The 19,414-nt window shown below is 37.4% G+C and overlaps 1 protein-coding gene across 2 annotated transcripts in view; it reads left to right on the top strand.

Annotated features, from left to right (window-relative positions):
• KPNA3 (karyopherin subunit alpha 3) overlaps positions 1-17,764 on the top strand; it is a 93,916-nt gene extending 76,152 nt beyond the window's left edge. For both annotated transcript variants that reach the window (XM_040266953.1, XM_040266954.1), the window contains exons 11-17: positions 7,562-7,693; positions 8,608-8,736; positions 11,934-12,038; positions 12,137-12,208; positions 12,368-12,530; positions 14,431-14,525; positions 15,182-17,764. In XM_040266953.1, coding sequence (XP_040122887.1) covers positions 7,562-7,693; positions 8,608-8,736; positions 11,934-12,038; positions 12,137-12,208; positions 12,368-12,530; positions 14,431-14,525; positions 15,182-15,280 — 795 coding nt within the window. In that variant the 3' untranslated portion in view covers positions 15,281-17,764. The remainder of the gene's footprint in view (positions 1-7,561; positions 7,694-8,607; positions 8,737-11,933; positions 12,039-12,136; positions 12,209-12,367; positions 12,531-14,430; positions 14,526-15,181) is intronic.
• Positions 17,765-19,414: the final 1,650 nt, after the last annotated feature.

Below are 19,414 nucleotides of genomic sequence, written 5' to 3'. Positions count from 1 at the left end.
ATGGCAACCCACTCCAGTGTTCTTGCCTGGAGAATCCCAGGGACGGGGGAGCCTGGTGGGCTGCCGTCTGTGGGGTCGCACAGAGTCGGACATGACTGAAGCGACTTAGCAGCAGCATGTTCACGTCTGTTATAGTCAGATAATTTGAAAGAGGTAAGGAGGATCTGGAATAGGGCAAGTTTGAACATAACCTGGCCTGTTTTGCTATCATAGTAGGTTTGAGGAACTTGATGAAGGTATGAACCCAAAGAAATAATGAGTAGGAAGATATAGTGAGTAGAACCTCAAGAGGAAAGAATCAAAGAGGAGAAGTGAAAAAATAAAAGAATAGCATTAAAGTAAAGACTTCATTTGTGAGACAGTCATTTGTGAGACTGCTGGAGAGGCTTTGTTGGGGTGTAGAGAGAACTAGCTTATGGACATTAATATGCTTATATGACATTAGAAAAACTCCGTACTGACTCTGAGAACTAAAGGAGAAATCTGGACTGATTCAGGTCAGTCTGTGTTCCTTTTCTTTCTAGTTATTGTTCTTCTTAAAGTCAACATGCAGTTGCAGTGATTCTGTAGCATTTGGTTTTCCTTTCCTTTTTGAAGTTACTCATCCATGGTTTGATATGCCTAGACAATTTTGAGTGTTACCTAACATTTGATACAAATCTACCTTGCTTTGCTGCTGGTACAAATGAAATCAGTTGTGGCAGATTGGTTCTATGCTGAGACTTGATGGGTAGTGACACCTGATGATATGTCAGGGGTCCCCAAGACCACCTTCAAGTTCAGTGATTTGCTAGAAGGAATCATTGAAAAGCTTTTACACTCACGCTTATAATTTATAGCAAAAGAATACAGATTTGTTTAGGGAAAACTGTCTTTTCCCTCCTGGGTAGGTAAAAACCCCATCTCTTCCCTGTGGGTCTCTCTCCTATGTGTCTTCTTTACTGCACACACAGAACACTTCACTTCTCATACTTCTGGTCGCCAGATGTTTTGCAGTAGGGATTTGGGGGAGGTTCCCCACAACACCAAGTGAGTATCTGCAATCCACTGGATATCCTACAATTTAATTCAGTTCTAGCACTAACCAGAGATAGAGTCAGATCTCATAGGTCAAGGACTCAGTCCCGCGTGGTGGCCACCTCTTCCCCTAAACCACAGGCACACTTCAGTTGCCAGTCACAAAGTCAGACCAGTGCTTCTGACCAACCAGCTTTAAACTCGAGGTTTAATGAATAGAACCAAGACCCCCTCCTCAGGTTCTATTAATTTGCTAGAGCAGTTCAAAGAACTTAGGTAAACAGTTATATTTACTAGTTTATTAAAGGATGAACCTCTGTACAGTCATCAAAAACAAGACGAGAAGCTGACTGTGGCTTAGATCATTAGCTCCTTATTGCAAAATTCAGACTTAATTTAAAGAAAGTAGGGAAAACCACTATACCATTCAGGTATGGCCTAACAGAAGTGGCAAATAGATTTAAGGGATTAGATCTGATAGAGTGCCTGAAGAACTGTGGACAGAGGTTTATAATATTGTACAGGAGATGGTGATCAAAACCATTCCTAAGAAAAAGAAATGCAACAAAGCAAAATGATCATCTGAGGAGACCTTAGAAATAGCTGAGAAAAGAAGAGAAGCAAAAGGCAAAGGAGAAGGGGCAAAATATACCCAGCTGAATGTAGAGTTCCAAAGACTAGCAAAGAGAGATAAGAAAGCTTTCTTAAGTAAACAAAGCAAAGAAATAAGAGGAAAACAATAGAATGGGAAAGACTAGAGATATCTTCAAGAAAATTAGAGATAGCAAGGGAACATTTCATGCAAAGATGGGAATGATAAAGGACAGAAAGAGCAAGGACCTAATGGAAGCAGAAGAGATTAAAAAGAGGTGGCAAGAATACATAGAACTGTACAAAAAAGGTCTTTAAAAATAATTAAAATACCTCAGGATTGCTGAAGACTTCATTGGCACATGATTAATCTGATTACTAGCTGAAAGGAAAAGAGTATAGTCATTGACTGTTAGTGACTGTAAAAGCCAGGCATTTAACCATAGAAATCTAGAAAACTGGGGGGTAAAAAAAAGAATATTAGATGGAGGAGCTGTAGAATAGCAGAAGCAGTACAACTACAAATATTAAAGCAGCTGTTAGCCTGCTTACATAGGTGAGGAAAGCAAACTGCTGAAAACAGAAGAAACTTGAATAGTCTGATAATCTTGTGCTGTGAATTCAAATTTTTAAAGCATTTTAAAAATGAGATTTTCATTGAAGGTCCAATATATTATCAAAAAGAAAAAGGGCGACTAGAAGAGTCTGTGGAGAAGGCAATGGCACCCCACTCCAGTACTCTTGCCTGGAAAATCCCATGGACGGAGGAGCCTGGAAGGCTGCAGTCCACAGGGTCCCTGAGGGTTGGACACGACTAAGCGACTTCACTTCACTTTTCACTTTCATGCATTGGAGAAGGAAATGGCAAGCCACTCCAGGGTTCTTGCCTGGAGAATCCCAGGGACGGGGGAGTCTGGTGGGCTGCCGTCTATGGGGTTGCACAGAGTCGGACACGACTGAAGCGACTTAGCTGCAGCAGCAGCAGTAGAAGAGTCTGCAGTTTCAGGGGACTGAGACCTAGCTGTAGCTTACTTTCTCCCACTAGCCTCTGAATGTTGTCATGAGATCCCACCAAAAACCTTGAATTGATTTCAGCTTAGAAACCTTAAATATTTCATTTTTCTAAGCTACTGTGTATTAGGAAAAAAAAACAAAACAAAACTATTTTCTGCTGATAGAAGGGGGCTGTAATGGAGGGGGCAAAGTTAGATTTCATTTAGCAACCTCCTAAAACATCACAGGCCAAGGCAATCAGTATTGTTATGCACAGTATTCCATTTTGTGGCTAAGGTTTATTCAAACATCCTACTTGGGGTAGGCAGTTAGTCCATTTCTTGAATTTTGCAAATATGAATAATGTAGCAGGGATTAATCTTGTGTATTTTCATATTGCTGGAGGTGTATTTCAGGGTAAATTCCTAGAAGCAGGATAGCTAGATCAGAGTGAATGCACTGTAATTTTTGTTACGCACTACCAAATACTCTGCATAAGGACGCTGCCATTTGCATTCTCAGCAGAAATACATAAAAGTGACTTTCTTCTTAGCCTTGCCCACAGAATGTACTGTCACATTTTAAATTTTTGTCGGTCTGTGAGAAACTGTATTTCATTTTTAGTATGTGTTTCACTTTTTGTAAGTGAAGTTGAACTTGATTTTGTTGAAGAGCCATTTTTGTGTCTTTTCAAATAGCCTGTTTATCTTTTATTGCTCATTTTTTATCAAATTTTGGGTCTCTTTTTCTTAGCTTATAAGAGCTCTTTAATGTTTTAAGGACGTTAGCTCTTTACTTTTGATACATATTTCAAAAATTTTCCTAATTTGTCCTTTGTCTTTAATATATTTTGCCATGCAGATTTTTTCTTTTTATATAGTCAAATTTATCAGCCATTCCTTTTGTTGATTTAGATTCCTCGATTACAGATGTTTTATCATGTTAAGGAAATGTCCATAAAATCACATTTTGAGTGTTGACCTCAGAAATGAGTGTTGGAATTTTTCACTGTCTGTGAAGATGGTTATATGATTTTCTGTTTAAATCTATTAATATGACATAGATAGATGTTCCTAAAATTGAATCATCCTTGCATTCCTTGAGTAAATTCCACTTGATTATCATATATTATTTTCTTAAGGTAGTATGGGCTCCTTTTCACTAAGATTTTATTCATAATTTTTATATCACTATTTACCTGTATGATATTGGTCCACAGCTTTTTTAATGGTGTCTTCATTAGGTATTAATATTATATTTTTACCGCATTTAAAAAACATTATTCTTCATTTATTTTCTGTGCTCGGCCTGGGGTCTGTCTGTCTGATCTTTGCAGATTTGGTAGCTTTTCCCGTTGAAGCCTTTTGGGTCTGGATACTTTGTGGGATTAGTTCCTTGATAATGTTCTCTGGCTATTGAAATGGGCTTAAGTTCTCTTTTCTTTGCTGTGGTCAGTTTTTTGTAAGCGATTGTCCTAGGAAATTATTCATTTCTTCTCAGTTTTAAACTCTGCTTGCATATAAGTATGCAGAATAATTGTAAGATTTTTTTGAGGGGTTTAATTTACTGTTTCAAGGGTTATTTTCTTCATCATTTCTTATTTTGTACATTTGTGCTCCCTCCACCACTTTCTCTAATTAAGTTAACAAGGACTTTTCGAAGTTTTTTCAAAGAATCAGGATTCCAGTTTTTTAATTAGATCTGTGATTTTTCCTGTTCTTTACTTCATTTCTTTAAACTTTTGTATTTGTTGTTTCTTTTTGCTTTCTTTTGGTTTACTCTGTTCTTTTTCTAGCTTTTTATTTGGAATCGATTTTCATTCTTTTTAAGTTCTGTCGTATACTTTTTAAGGCTGTGAACTTGCCTTTGAACACTGCTTTACATAAATCCCATAGCTTCTGATACATGGTATTTTCATTATAATAGTCTAGAAAATTTTTTGTATTTTTTAATCTAAGAGTAAGACTCTTAAATTTCCATACCGTATTTCATATTTATTAATATCTAATTTTATTGCCTTGTAATAATTTTCTAGTATTACTGCTTTATGTAATTGATGTTTACTTTGGACCTAGTTTTTTTGTGCCCCGTCTGCATGTTATATTATCCATTATCAAGGTTTGAATTTCAGTGTATATTTCATCAGTATATTTTTATTTTTTCTTGCATCTTTTTAGTTTCTCCTTTATAGTAATGTTTATAGGGTTATTTGGCAAACAGATGTCTTTAACAGTTATATCTTCATTGTAAATTGTGGGGTTTTTAGCTTTATAAAGTAGCCTTCTTTATTCTTTGTAATGATTTGTAGAATGAATTATACTGGTCAGCTAATAGGCTTGTAGTTTCAGCTTTCTTATAATTTACTTGGTGTGCCTTTGCTTGTCACTTTAGTTTTTGGCCTTTCTGAATGACTTAGGTGTGTCTCTTGTATACAGTATAGAATTGGGTTTTGTTTTAGGATCCAATTTGAAAATCTTTTTCTGGTTACAGGTGAGTTAAGCCTGTTCATATTCGGTTTCAACTCTGTCCAATTACTTTGAATTAGAATTTCTGTGTTTTATTTTCTACTTAGTGTTCTTCTCTCTTTTAAAAATTTCTTTTGGTATTTAGGAATGTTTGGTTTTCTTGCAATGTTACCTTTATACTTAAACCTTTTATAATGCCTTTTTTTTTTTTTTAACTGTCTGGTTTGACAGGTTTCAGTGGTATTTTTTGACTCCTGTCTTTACCCATAGAATAAGTGACTAGCTTATTCTAGTTTCACTTTTCTCTCACCTCATTCTCCCATTTTTGAATCTAGGTTTGTGTCTTTTGCCCAATTTGGGAAGTTTTCTGTCATTATTTCTTCAGCTACTTTTTCAGCTTCACCTCTTTCTGAAACTCTACTGATGTAAATGTAATGTCTTTTGTTAATCATCCTACAAGTTCCTAAAGCTCTCTTCATTCTTTGCCATCTTCCCCTTTCCCGCCCCCCCTACCCCGTAGATGATTTATATTGATCTGTCTTTGAGTTAGTTGGTTTTTTTTCTCTTTCCCTTCTACTTCCAATGAGTTTTAAATTTGGTTATTGAGTTTGTTAATTTTAAAATCCATTTGGTTCTTCCTTATGTCTCTGCATTGTTTGGTGGCTCAGAGGTTAAAGCGTCTGCCTCCAATGCGGGAGACCCGGGTTCGATCCCTGGGTCGGGAGGATCCCTGGAGAAGGAAATGGCAATCCACTCCAGTATTCTTGCCTGGAGACTCCCATGGATGGAGAAGCCTAGTAGGTTACAGTCCACGGGGTTGCAAAGAGTTGGACATGACTGAGCGACTTCACCTTCACCTATGTCTCCTTTTTATTTGCTGAGATTTTCTATATTTTGTTTTAGATGTGTTCACAATTGCTTGGGGAAGAATTTTTATGACAGTTACTTTGAAACTCTTGTCAGATAGTTCCAACATCTGCCTCATCTCTCGGTATTGGCGTCTATTGACCACCTTTTCCCTTTGCAGTTTAGATGATCCTGGTTCTTGATATGATGAGTTATTTTCAGCTGTAGCCCACATTTTGGGTGTTGTTATGAGACTCTGATTTCTATTTAAATCTTGCTACCTGTTAATGCCAGACTGAGGAGTAGACGAGCTCTGCTCCACACAGCATCTGCTCACACCCTCCAGTAAGGAGGCCTTCCTTGTGGGGTAGGATGGTAGACGGATGCAACTCTCGAGCATACCCTCTGTCCTCTCATTTTTGAAGTTGCAATATTTCTGTTTTTCTGAAACATATATCTTTTTTTAAAAAAGTATTCTTCCACTCTTATCTTCCCATTTGTGTTTATCTTTGATCTACAATGAAATATTTCTTCACTTATCTCTTAGCTGAAAGAAGCTCATCCTCTGGTAAGGGTGTCAGCAGATTTTTCTGTAAAGAACTGATAGTAAATATTGTAGGCTTTTTTGAGCCACCTGGTCTCGGTCCCACTAATGCGGAGTAGCAAAGGATATGTTACTGTAAGCTCTTCACTCCCCTCTCCTCTTCTCTGAAGTCTCACATAAGCTTAAGGCAGGAGGTCCAGACAAAGGATAGAATTCAGTTTTTTCTCTTCCTACAGGTATTTTGACATTTGTAGCATTCTCAGACTCCTAGTAATGTTGAAGGTGTGGGCTATGTGTGGTTTTACATGCCCTTATTAAATAGTATACTTTTTTGAAGGATACATGGAGAGATTTGAATTGAGACGGCAGTATTTATTTTAGAGCAGCAAATGTCTTATAGTAGGAAACATCTCTGGATTTCACATGAGATCAGACCTGTGCTTACATTCCTCTGTCAAGACAGCAAGGAAAACTGCTTATAAGCTCTCTGACTTTGAATGAGTCCACAAGCCTGAGCCTGGTTTTTGTTTATTATTTGCAAAGTTAGATGGGTGTAGTGAATGGTTTATACTCTGTGCTCTTCTGCTGGAACATTTTTCAAGAGATTTGCAAATACTTAACTTTTTTTCCCTAAAGTTAAAATGCCAAGTCATTTATCTGTTTAATAGTCTGAAAAATTACATTGTTAAACATGTTTGAAAACTACTAACATGGATAAATGATCTTTAGGGGCTTTTCTAGACTTGAAGCAGCATGGCATACTGGTTTCATTCTGTATATAAAGTATTTCCTTATGATTATTGGGTATTCAGTTTATGGGAGCAGGAAGAATTCCCTTTCTGCCTATTTTTAAGTTTGTCTACTTAATATTTAGATGTGGAAGTTGGGGTAGAAGTTGGCCCAGACTTCTGTGTCTCATTTTTGTGAAGAGTGACCTGAGGTAGCCATTGAGAGAGTTTTACCTTGTATCAGCTTAGAAGATATTTTTGCTACCAAGCTAAAACAAAATTTAATTACTTTTTATGTCATCATCTCCTAAGTGTGTTATGTATCTTAAGCATTCAAACAAATATATTGAGTGGCCATTCTTTTTTATTTCCTGCAGATTCTCGTGGACACTGTTTGGGCACTGTCATACCTGACAGATGGAGGTAATGAGCAGATACAGATGGTTATTGATTCAGGGGTTGTGCCGTTCCTTGTGCCCCTTCTGAGCCACCAGGAAGTGAAAGTTCAAGTAAGTATTAAGCATTTTTCTTACTTGTATAAAATTTGTACTTGCTATAACCAGTTAACTTATACAACCAGGCTTCAGTTCTATCTATGCACATTTCTTCAGTATTTCTTCTGTGTTTTACTGAATCTGATTTTGTTGATTTCTAAATCTTTGTCTCATCCAGATTCTTTGCTGAGTTTCAGACTCATATAGCCAATTGTCTTTGAGTCCTTAGACATAATTGCCAAGAACCTCCTTCAATAATATTCTATTATTATTTCAAGCAGGCAGAAATGAACATACCATCTTCTCCCACAAACCCAGTCCTCTTCATATATCCCCTGTTAATGGACGGCATAGTCCAGGCTAGGAACCTTGGTATTCCTCCTCTTATCTCTGCTGTATTTCAAAACCCTGTTAGTCCTTACTAAATAGCTTTCACGTCTGTCTCCTCCTTGTATCTGGAGCCACTCATTTAGTTCAAGGTTTATTTTCTTTTCTCTGGATAACTGCATTTCTTTCTCTTTCTCTCTCTCTCATTTCTCATCACATCACTGATAGATCTGTTCATCCCACTTCTGCCAAAATGACTTTAGATAGAAATCTGTACCCATTCCAGGCCTGTATCAAAATCTTTCTGTGGTGCCAGTTTACTAATAGATAAAAATAGCTGTGAAAAAAACGGACCTTTACATTTTATTTTAATCTTTTCTCCAACAGTTTTTCACATAATTTTTCCCGTATAATTCCAGTTTTCACAAGACTGTTGTTTAAAATTCAGAATTGTTTCTCAGTTCTATAAAATGCTTTGTGTAAGCGTGCAGTAAGTTTCAGTCATTCACCGCTTGCATTTTTACATTTTCTCAGGATCATAAAAAACATAGAATCAGTTTCATCGTAAACAAATTTATAGAAAATATTCTGTCCCCACCCAGACGGCAGCACTCAGAGCGGTTGGCAACATCGTGACGGGCACGGATGAGCAGACCCAGGCTGTTCTCAACTGCGACGTGCTGTCTCACTTCCCAAACCTCTTGTCACACCCGAAGGAGAAGATAAATAAGGTAAGGCGCACAACAGCCCCACCAACGCACCTCTTTCTCTTTGTACATCTCATTTTCAGCTACCTTCTTGTTTCGATTACTTTTCGTTTGCGATTCTCTTCGAACACTCTGGTTAATTTCAGATCACCTCTGCAGTTATTTTCTTTCAGTTCTTAATTGCCTGCCGTAAGTGCTGCCATGATCATCACAGAATAAAATTATTTTCCTTTTAACCAGTGTTTTTATTTCAATATATTGAGCAGTAACAGTGATCAACAAATTAGTAGCCACTAGGTGGAAAGAACATGTGGAATTTTCCATTGGGTGGCTATTATCTTTTTTTTTTGCTGATGTTTTTTTATAAACAAATAGATCATAATTTAATCTTCCTACAGAATTAGATTGAATGTAAAACTACAGTGCCTAAATTAAAGGATCATTAAAATTGTTTTCTGTTTGGTTTTTGTTTAAGATTTTAAGCTTACGATATAAACTTACTGTTAAACATGTGCTGAAGTACTTTAGTCTTCTTGTCTAGCTTATTTCACAGTGCATGTTTTCAGTATTCATCCATGTTGGAGCTTGTATCAAAACTTCATTCCTTTTTATTGCTGAATAGATACTGCCTTGTACCTATATACCGTATTTTGTTTATACATTCATTTGTGGATGTATACTTTTGGATTGTTTCTACCTTTTGGCTCTTGTGAACAATAATACTGCTGTGAACATTGGTTTCCGTCCTTGCTTTCGTTTCCTTTGGGTGTATATCTTTATGAGTAGAATTGTCCAGTCATATGGTAATTGCATGTTTAGCTTGTTGAAGAACCGTCAAGCTTCTTTCTGTAGCAGTTGCACCGTTTTACATTCCTGTAAGCAGTGTTATGAAGGTTCTAGTCTTGTTTTATATACATATTATTTACTTATTTATCTGATTGTGCCAGGTCTTAGTTGCAGCAGGTGGGATCTTCAGTCTTCATTAGAGCACGCGGGATTGTTCATTGTGGCATGTGCAGTCTGGTTCCCTGACCAGGGATCAAATCCAGGCCCCCTGCATTGGGAGGGCAGGGAGTCTTAGCCCCTGGACCACAAGGAAAGTCCCTCCAATTCCTTTTTTAAATTATTATTGTAGCCGTCCTAGTACTGTGAAGGTAGTGTCTGCTTGTTTCAATTTGCATGTAGTGTATTACAGTTTAATCTGCCTGAAATGCCACCATCCTCAGACTAACAAAACTGCTTATTTCTTCTTTGTCATAACTATATTTATATAGTTCCTTGACTAAAATTTGATAGTTGGATTTTTACAGAAAAGTGTGTTGTCAGAAATCAGATTTTGTAGGTGCTTTTGTTCCAGTGAGCTTCTCTGGTGGCTAAGGTGATGAAGAGTCTGTCTGCGATACAGAAGACCCGGGTTTGATCCCTGGGTCGAGAAGATCCCCTGAGGAAGGGATCTTCTGAAGAATGGCTGCCCACTCCAGGATTCTCGCCTGGAGAATCTCATGGATTCTCTTGCCGGGAGAATCTCCCGAGGAGCCTGGTGGGCTACAGTCCATGGGATCGCAGAGTTGGACACGACTGAGCAACTAACACTTTCACTTTCAATTTGTTCCAATGAAGGGAAAGAAACCAGAGTCTTTTAAACTCTAGGCAAATATATGTGATTTTTACAGCTGAATGTATTAGTATTCTGTGACTGGAAGCAAGGCTGAGAAGTGAGGAAACTGGACAGGAGTAGGTCGAGAGGTTCTGGCCTGGGATCTGTATACTGTGAATGAAGGTATCATAGGGGAAGGGAAGAGGGTTTCTATAGATAGATGTCTCCTCAGCTTCAGCAAGGAGGTAGTTGCTGGCAGAAGTTTCCCACCTTGAGTGTTTGTGTTATCTGCATGTTGGTTACATCGTAGTTCTTTGGAGGTGTGTTTCCAACTTGTTTTTTTTTTCCCCCTCAACCTTTAGTTTGAAAATTTTCAAATGTGCAAGAAATTTGCAAAAATAGTATAGTGAAACACCCTTTTACTCTAAAACACCAGTTAATCAGTTATTAATATCTCACCACAATTGGATGGCAAAAAAGCGTACAGTCTTTTTATTTATTTATTATTTAGGCCATGTGCCAGGGCTTGTGGGATCTGAGTTCCCTGACCAGGGATTGAACCAAGCTGTGGTGATGAAAGTGCTAAATTGTAATCACTAGGCCAGTGGGGGCTCTCCTATAATCTTTCAGTTGTAGAGGAGGAGGAAGATAATACTTTAACACTGAACTTAGAAATAAACCTGTTTGTTCATGACATAAATCCTCTAAGGTTACAGTAAAATTTGTCATATAGATCATTCTTAGACTAGTTAGAGACTTAAGTTCTAATATATTTTACAAATAAGTATTTTTACAATAAAGCAATTCATCTTTCTTAAAAGTAGTTTTAACAAAGTATTAGGAAATTCTGTCTCCTATATTTCTGTCATTTGTCTTTTAGAGCAGGGGTCCCCAACCTCTGGGCCAAGGACTAGTACCAGTCCCTGGCCTGTTCAGAATTGGGGCTGCACAGCAGGAGGTGAGCAGTAGGCAAGTGAGCAAATCTTCATCTGTATTTACAGCTGCTCCCCATTGCTTTCTTTAGTGTCTGAGCTCCGCCTCCTATCAGAAGAGTAGCGGCATTAGATTCTTGGAGCTTGTACCCAGCTGTGAACTGTGCGTGTGAGAGATCTAGGATGTGAACTCCTTATGAGAATTTATTGCCTGTTGATCTGAGGTGGTGGTGCTCAATAAATATAGTGCCCTTGAATCATCCCTGTTGCCACCCCTGTCTGTGGGAAAGTTGTTTTTTACGAAACTGGTCCCTGGTGCCAAAAAAGTTGGGGACCACTATTAAGACGGAAGCTCACGCAGCAAAAATGTAAGGTCCTTGCATGAAGATTTTTTGTCTGTTTTGTTCACTGCCATGTCACCACTGTCTAAAACAGTGCTTAGGGTATAGTCCTAAGCATCTTATTATTGAAGGTTATGCTAGGTTAATGGGCCAAGATATTATGCCTGAAAGTTTCCTAATAGGTTTAAAATGGAAGATACTGTATTGCCTGATCACTTTTAGATGCATTTGCCTTATTGTAACTGAGCTGATTTTGTTATTGTATATGTAAATCACATTAAAATAAGAGCATAAACACATTAAAGATACAATTTTTCAAATAAAGGTGCCCTGTATTTTATTTAATTATAGGAAGCAGTGTGGTTCCTTTCCAACATTACAGCAGGCAACCAGCAACAAGTTCAAGCTGTAATAGATGCTGGATTAATTCCTATGATTATTCATCAGCTTGCCAAGGTCAGTCATTGTTATGAGTTCGTCATGTCTGTTAATATGTTATAATCAAGACTTTTTGAGCAAAAAATTCATTTCAGCTTTTCTTTTTAAATCTTCAGGGGGACTTTGGAACACAAAAGGAAGCTGCTTGGGCTATTAGCAACTTGACGATAAGTGGCAGAAAAGATCAAGTGAGTCTGGAAAAAAAAATATTATGATTGTTAATACTGGGAAGTACACTACTGTCTTGTGTTTAGGAGTTTTTGATTGTTTATAAGCCCTGTACTGTATTCCTTTGGAGGAAGAGGTAACTATATAAATAAGAGTATCTCTTCTCTTTTGTTGTCTAGGTTGAATACCTTGTACAGCAGAATGTAATACCACCATTCTGTAATTTATTGTCAGTAAAAGATTCTCAAGTTGTTCAGGTGGTTCTAGATGGTCTGAAAAACATTCTGATAATGGCTGGTGATGAAGCAAGCACAATAGCTGAAATAATAGAAGAATGTGGAGGTAAGAGGGTTGATTAAAGAAAAACAGTTGAGCTGTGGAACTCTGAAACGTTAGTTCCTTTAAAGACAGTTAATTTGAAAGAAAAGTGCTAGGATACATTGCTATTAATATCATCTGAGGATGTTGCTATTCTTTATTTGCTATGTTAGTAATCCAGGAAGATTTTCCAGAAAACAGCTGATTGTGAAAGTCACTTCATAACTTTCTTAGAGTTTTACAGTGCTTTTTAGGAAACACAATTACTCCTCTTGAAGTCATGTTGCATAAGATTAAGTGAAAACAAATGTGATAGCATCACTGAATATTCAGACAGAAAGTGTTTTCTTAATAACAAGAAGAAAATATCCTAGAGATGTTAAGGAGTCTTGTCCATGGTCAGAGAAGTAGTTTGTGGTAGAAGCATAATTAAAAGCCAGATCTTCATACTGTGCTACTATTAATTCACTATTCGTTTTGTTTTTAAGATGTCTTATTAATGCATACATATAGAATTTAGAAAGCTGGTAACGACGATGCTATATGCAAGGCAGCAAAAGAGACACAGATGTAAAGAACAGACTTGGACTCTGTGGGAGAAGGCGAGGGTGGGATTATTTGAGAGACTAGCAATGAAACATGTATATTACCATATGTGAAAACAGATGACCAGTGCAAATTTGATGCATGAAACAGGACACTCAAAGCTGGTGCCCTGGGAGAACCCAGAGGGGTGGAGTGGAGAGAGAGGTGGGAGGGGGGTTTCAGGATTGGGGGACACATGTACCCATGGCTGATTCATGTCAATATATAACCAGCACAGTATTGTAAAGTAATTATCCTCCAGTTAAATAAATTAATTTTTTTAATTAATTCAAAATTACAATAGGAATAAATAAAATAATGGAACTAATTTTTTTTTTAAGATGTTTTACTTTTTAAATAATTTGAAACAAGGATTGTAGTCTGATTCAGAACAATTTAACCCAGAAAGTTTGAGCTATAGAATTGTTTCTCCAGCTTTTTATCAGTATAGTTGCTTCTGTCTATGAGACAAATACTTATAATTAGGGTACATATTTACTTAGCATTTTATGATTTTATAAAGCACTCTATGTCCATTATCTTTGATACCCATTTTCCCATTTTTCTGGTTTGGATGTTACTATAGAAAAAAGTTAAATTTTTTTCTATAGTAACTTAGATTTGTTAGTATATAAAAAATTTTAAAAAGCAGTTATTTTGAAACTACTTCAAAATAACTTAGCTAAAAAGACATTCAAGGAAGAATAGTATCAAGGATTTAATGGAGTTGCATCTGATATATGGAGTAAATATTTTGGGAATATAAATAAAGGCATTCTACAGTTAACTATTCTGAAAAAATATTCCCAAATTGATGTGGCTATATAGGAGATAAGCACCCTGTTTCTTTCTTTCTTTTTTTTTTTTCCCAAGAAATCACTTCTGAATTTAAAGTTTTATCTTCTATTTATGTCAATCTTTGAGTAACATTTGGAAAACAAAAAGATAAAAAAATTATTGTATGCAACAGTATGATTATACTAAAGGAATCTTAGGCTGGGGGAGATCTTGATTCTAGTCTTGTCACTCACTTGCCATGTAACCTGAAACAAACCCCTTTATATCTGTGCTCTCCCTCATCTGTCAAATGGAGTGTTTAGGTGATTTTTAAACTGCCTGCCTCAGGGAACAGGGTACCTCAAGGGCCTCTAAAGAGGAAGAAATTAGTGGGGTGCTGGTTGTCTAAACAGAACAACTCAGGATTTTATCTGTTTTTTTAGATAAATGATCATCTTTGGAGGGTGGTAGGGAGGGTGTTTTTAGTTCTTCAGGATGTTTCATGATTAAATGAGTGCAGTTTCTTTATTAGTATGTACTTAATTATTTTAATTATTGTCAGGTTTGGAGAAAATTGAAGTTTTACAGCAACATGAAAATGAAGACATATATAAATTAGCATTTGAAATCATAGATCAGTATTTCTCTGGTGATGATGTAAGTATATATTAAAGTATAGTGTGTCTGCATGTACATCAAAATCTATACGTAAAGTAAGTTTACTAAGAATTAATTTTCCATGACTAAATTGATACTGTATTTCTGTCACCTTTGCTTTTGTAATTTGTTAAATGGGAAGAAACAGTAATTATAGAAATGATGTACGTTCAGATCGGTAAATCTACAGATGTAGGAACTTAAGAGCGGGGCAGGTTTTAAATGTCCAGTTTTAAATTGCTGAATCTCTCTTTATTTTTGCCTGTGCTGGGCCTTTGTTGCTGTGCGGGCTCCTCCCTAGCGGCGGTGCGGGGGCTTCTCTGGTTGCGGAGCGCAGGGCTTAGGGCACGTGGTCTTCCGGAGCTGTGGCTCCTGGTCTCTACAGCACAGGCTCGGTAGTTGTGGCACACGGGCTCAGCTGCTACACAGAGGTGGGATCTTCCCACATCAGGGATAGAACCCATGTCCCCTGCATTGGCGAGCAGTTGGTGTCTTTCCCCTTGAGCCCACAGGGAGGCCCTATGATTTTCTTAAAATATTTTTAGGTATTAAAAACACACACAGAATTCTTTTCCTAAGAAGTAAATCAACTCTGCTTACACTGTAATGGTATAGTATCTTAACATAATGAAAATTCTTTTTCTTGCTTCTTGTAGATTGATGAAGATCCTAGCCTCATTCCCGAAGCAACACAAGGAGGTACTTACAACTTTGACCCAACGGCCAACCTTCAAACAAAAGAATTCAATTTTTAAATTCAGTTGAGTGCAGCATCTATCCCACATTGAATACGAAGCACCACCAGATGGCTACCAAAATGACAAGAGCAACAGCAACTACCGAAGGCTCCAAAACATACATGCCTCTTTGTTTTGATGCTTCTAAAGCAAGCCATGTCTCAGTCACTTTGCAGTTGCCAAAAGTCACTATCCACATGGACTGTAAATGCATATGCATGATTTCCTAAACTGTTTTAGAATTCTCCTTAACAATCTTGACTACCCTATTTTTCCCCGTTCCCTGGTGCCACACGCTGACATCTGCAATCTCCAGTTTAGAATATTCTGTAGTGGTGGCATGTCAGCTACCCACTTGATACTCCTTTGGAAAATGGTGCGCTGTGGATCAAGACACTTTGGTATGACACATACATGCGTTGGAAGACTTTAAAGAGGTGCAGTCTGATCTGAGCCTCCATCATTGTCCTCCACAAACATATTTTCATACTCTTTATGTGGAAGAATAGATTTTAAAAGTACAAGCCAAATGATTTTCATTGGTGGAACTGACACAAACAAAAAGTAACTTAAAAAAAAAGAAACTTGGTTATTGATTAAACAGATAAGTTTTAAAAAACTGTGCTTCATCTACCAGTAGTTGATGTGTTTATTATCTGCCTCAGAAGCCAGGGTTGGAGGAAGGACTTTAGCTATGGATGGTAACGCTTTCGCCATTATACCTAATTTTTGAGAACAGCAAGCCCTATTTGACCACTCACTTCAGCCTGTGTGTTCCTGCTGTTTTGAAGTAATCAAATGCTGTGCATGGTATTTTACCTGAGCTGCAACCTGTTACGGACTTGAACTTCTGTTTAAGTTGAAAGCAAGAATCCCTGACCATAAAGAAAAATAAATAAATAAAACCAAAAAACACAAAGGTCTAAAGTACCCATTGGTGATACTAAAAAAGAAAATCTTGCTTTCAGCTTTCAGGAGTTAATATTTTTCGTTTTAAATTGATAATTGGATATGGTTGATTTATATTGGGTTTAAACTGTGGAGCTTTCATGTTTACTGTAATTTAGTCTTAAAATATTTTTTACATAGTAACCAGTGCTTTTGATAATGTGGTTGGCAACAAACCAGCAACTATCTAGAAGTGTCATAAGACTTCATTCTTTGAGTATTGGAAAGTTCATTCAGATCCTACTCTAAAAGCATATTCACGTATAAAAAGATTCAGATAGGGATCTGCCTAGAGGAGTAACCTGCAGTTATTTAACATAAACCTGATTTGCAGTGATCATCAAGTAATTCTGAAAAATCTGGTATTACTGTGTAAAGTCACTGCTTTTGGTAAATTGTCCGACCCAGTTATTAATGAAAGAATATGGATTTGAAATTTCTTAAACTGAACAGTTTGTGCTGTCACAGGAATGGTTTTGTTGCTATTGTTTACTGGGTATAATTTCCCAACGCGTTGATGTGAAGGGATAGGAAATCTAAACTAATTTAGTTATCCGATGGGAGGGGGGTGTATTTACTGTGATGAAGATGAGACACATGCCATCAGAGCTTTGTGAATCAGCGGGGGTGTTTTCACTGATAAACAACACATAGCAGGTGTGCATTCATTACAAATATGTGTATCTGCCAAGGTGGAGCCACTTTAAAGAGTGAGTTTTGTCTTGTATCTAAAGTGGATACAAGCGTATGTTTAAAATGCAAGATTTTTACTTGCTAGAGAATCTGTTTTAATATAGTGGTTTGGCCTCTGATTATTTATAGGTTTTATAAATTTTAGAATCAATTTCTCTTTAAGGTGGCTCAGACTTTTCAACTCTTGTGCACATAAAATTGAGTTGAAGTTCATTGTGCCTTTTTTTCTTTATCCAAATTTTGAGTTAAAGCTTCATATGGTAACTGCATCCTGTTCAGACACCATGGTCTAAATTTTTGAAACTGTGTGGTGTTCACTAAAAGTAGAGTAATAAAGTCAAAGCTAATCAAGGTCACAAACTTCGGTGAAACCCTTAAAGTCCAAATCTTCTTGATATTGTGAATTATACCCCTTCCAGTTTACTTCCTTCTGGACTCCCCATAGTTACTGACAGTTACCTTTTAAATTTTGCACACATGGAGACTGAATTGGGCCTCTACTGTGCCGACTCCTATTTCCTCTGTGTTTTAAGTGCAAACTAACATAAGTGAACATTAGCATCAAGTAGTGCAGACGTCCGTGTGCATTGGCTTGATCCAGTTTGTTGTGACCTATCGGTTTGGAATTGGAATTGCACCATTTCGTAGACAAAGGAAACTAAGTATATTGCTGCACTTTTACGTTTTCAAAACAGTGTTGAAAATTTGCATTGTTTTTATTTTTTTTAAACTCAGTTAAAAAAGACTAAAACGTTCTTTCAAAAGAGGCATCTAAATGTGTTCCTAATTTTGTATATGGGCTTAGGTTTTGTAACCAATAAAAAAGCTGCTATCAAATATGATAAAACATCGAAGAACTTATTTTTGAAAGTATCTGAATTTCCTAGTTTTGTTTTCTATGTGGTTAAGTGGAATTATTTTCCAAATATTAGCCCCAATGGAGGTGAATCATGAATTAACTCTTTCACTGTATTTTAATATCTCCTTTCCACTAGAGCAAACTAGGATGACCAGTAACAATGCTAGGTTCAAGAATATCCTGTAACCTAAGAAGTAGCAAAATCTACACTGATTTCCTAAGCTGCTGTAGATAGTGACAGAAACAATAGAAACTTCTTGTTGCACAGGCTTGAGGCTAGAAGTCAGGGTGGTGACTGGGACTTGCTCTCCGGAGGGAAGGATTCTCATCTCTTCCTGCTTCTGGTAGTCCTCAGCTGGTAGCTGCATCTCCCTAGTCTCTGCCTTCATCAACACATCAGTTCTCTGTGTGTCTCTGGTTTAAATACCGTAACTCATAGAAAGCCATTTCAGATGATTGTGTAATTGTGACTTTCATGAAACAAAAGCTGAAACTTTACTTAAGGCTTGTCTAATCCTTGAAAACCAGAACTTTGCAAGATAGTAATTGAAGTAAACCTAACAGTTTTAACCTGTTAGATAGAGGTTGTGGCTGTAAATGAAATCTTGGATTATTTAAAAGAACAGAGGATCAGCCAAATTTTACTTTTGTATAATGACACTTCAGATTATTTTTGAACAAACTCAATGTATGAGAAAATAAATTACACTTGCCATCATGTACTTCAGAAGGATTGTCCTTTTCAGAAGACTAACTATTGCTGGTAAAAATTTATGGATGTCAGTTGTCTAACAGTGATAGTTATGAATTTTCTTAACCCTAGTTGAACTGGGGGTTTAAATCTCTTTGGAGAAAGGGAGTATAATTTCTGTACATTAAGCTGTAAGTTTTAAGGCATATATAGGCCAAGGAGTGCTGTCTTTAACCTACCACTCATTTGCCCAGAGTGTAAAAGGAGCTCTTCACGTAAATGATGTACTTTGTTAAATAAATGAGAAACACTGCTAGAATGATTCTCAAAAGCGCAGCGTGTAGATGAGGCTCTGTCTATACATACTTGTATACAGCTGACCCTGAACAACATGGATTAGATCTGTGTGGGTCCACATAATATGTGGGGTTTTCAATAGTAAATACTGTAGTACTGCACGATCTGCTGTTGGTTGACTCCTCGGATGTGGAACCACTTACACAAAGGAACTGCTGTATGGAGAAACTCTGTATATGGAGGACTGACTATAAATTATAGGCAGATTTTCGAATATTCAGAGGGTCAGCACCCCTAACCCCTGTGTTGTTCAGGGTCAGTTATATAGATGGACTGAGTACTCAATCAAGACAGTGTTTAGGAATAGGAATGTGGGAATGCAGCATGTTCACAGCCTTCATCCTGGTCAGTCCCTAAGTCACGTCCGACTCTCTGCAGCCCCATGGGCTGTAGTGTGCTAGGCTCTTCTGTCCTTCACTGTCTCCCAGAGTCTGCTCACCCCTGTTGACTGAGTTGGTGATGCCAGCCAACCATCTCACCCTCCGTTGCCCCTTTCTCTCCCTGCCCTCAGTCTTTCCCAGCGTCAGCACTGTGCTGTGCTTAGTCGCTTCTGTCATGTCCAACTCTTTGCGACCCCATGGACTGCAGCCTGCCAGGCTGCTCT

The sequence above is a fragment of the Oryx dammah genome, unplaced genomic scaffold (genome assembly GCF_014754425.2).
Source record: "Oryx dammah isolate SB20612 unplaced genomic scaffold, SCBI_Odam_1.1 HiC_scaffold_24, whole genome shotgun sequence".
NCBI lineage: Eukaryota > Metazoa > Chordata > Mammalia > Artiodactyla > Bovidae > Oryx > Oryx dammah.
This window is presented reverse-complemented; position numbering and strand designations above follow the sequence as displayed.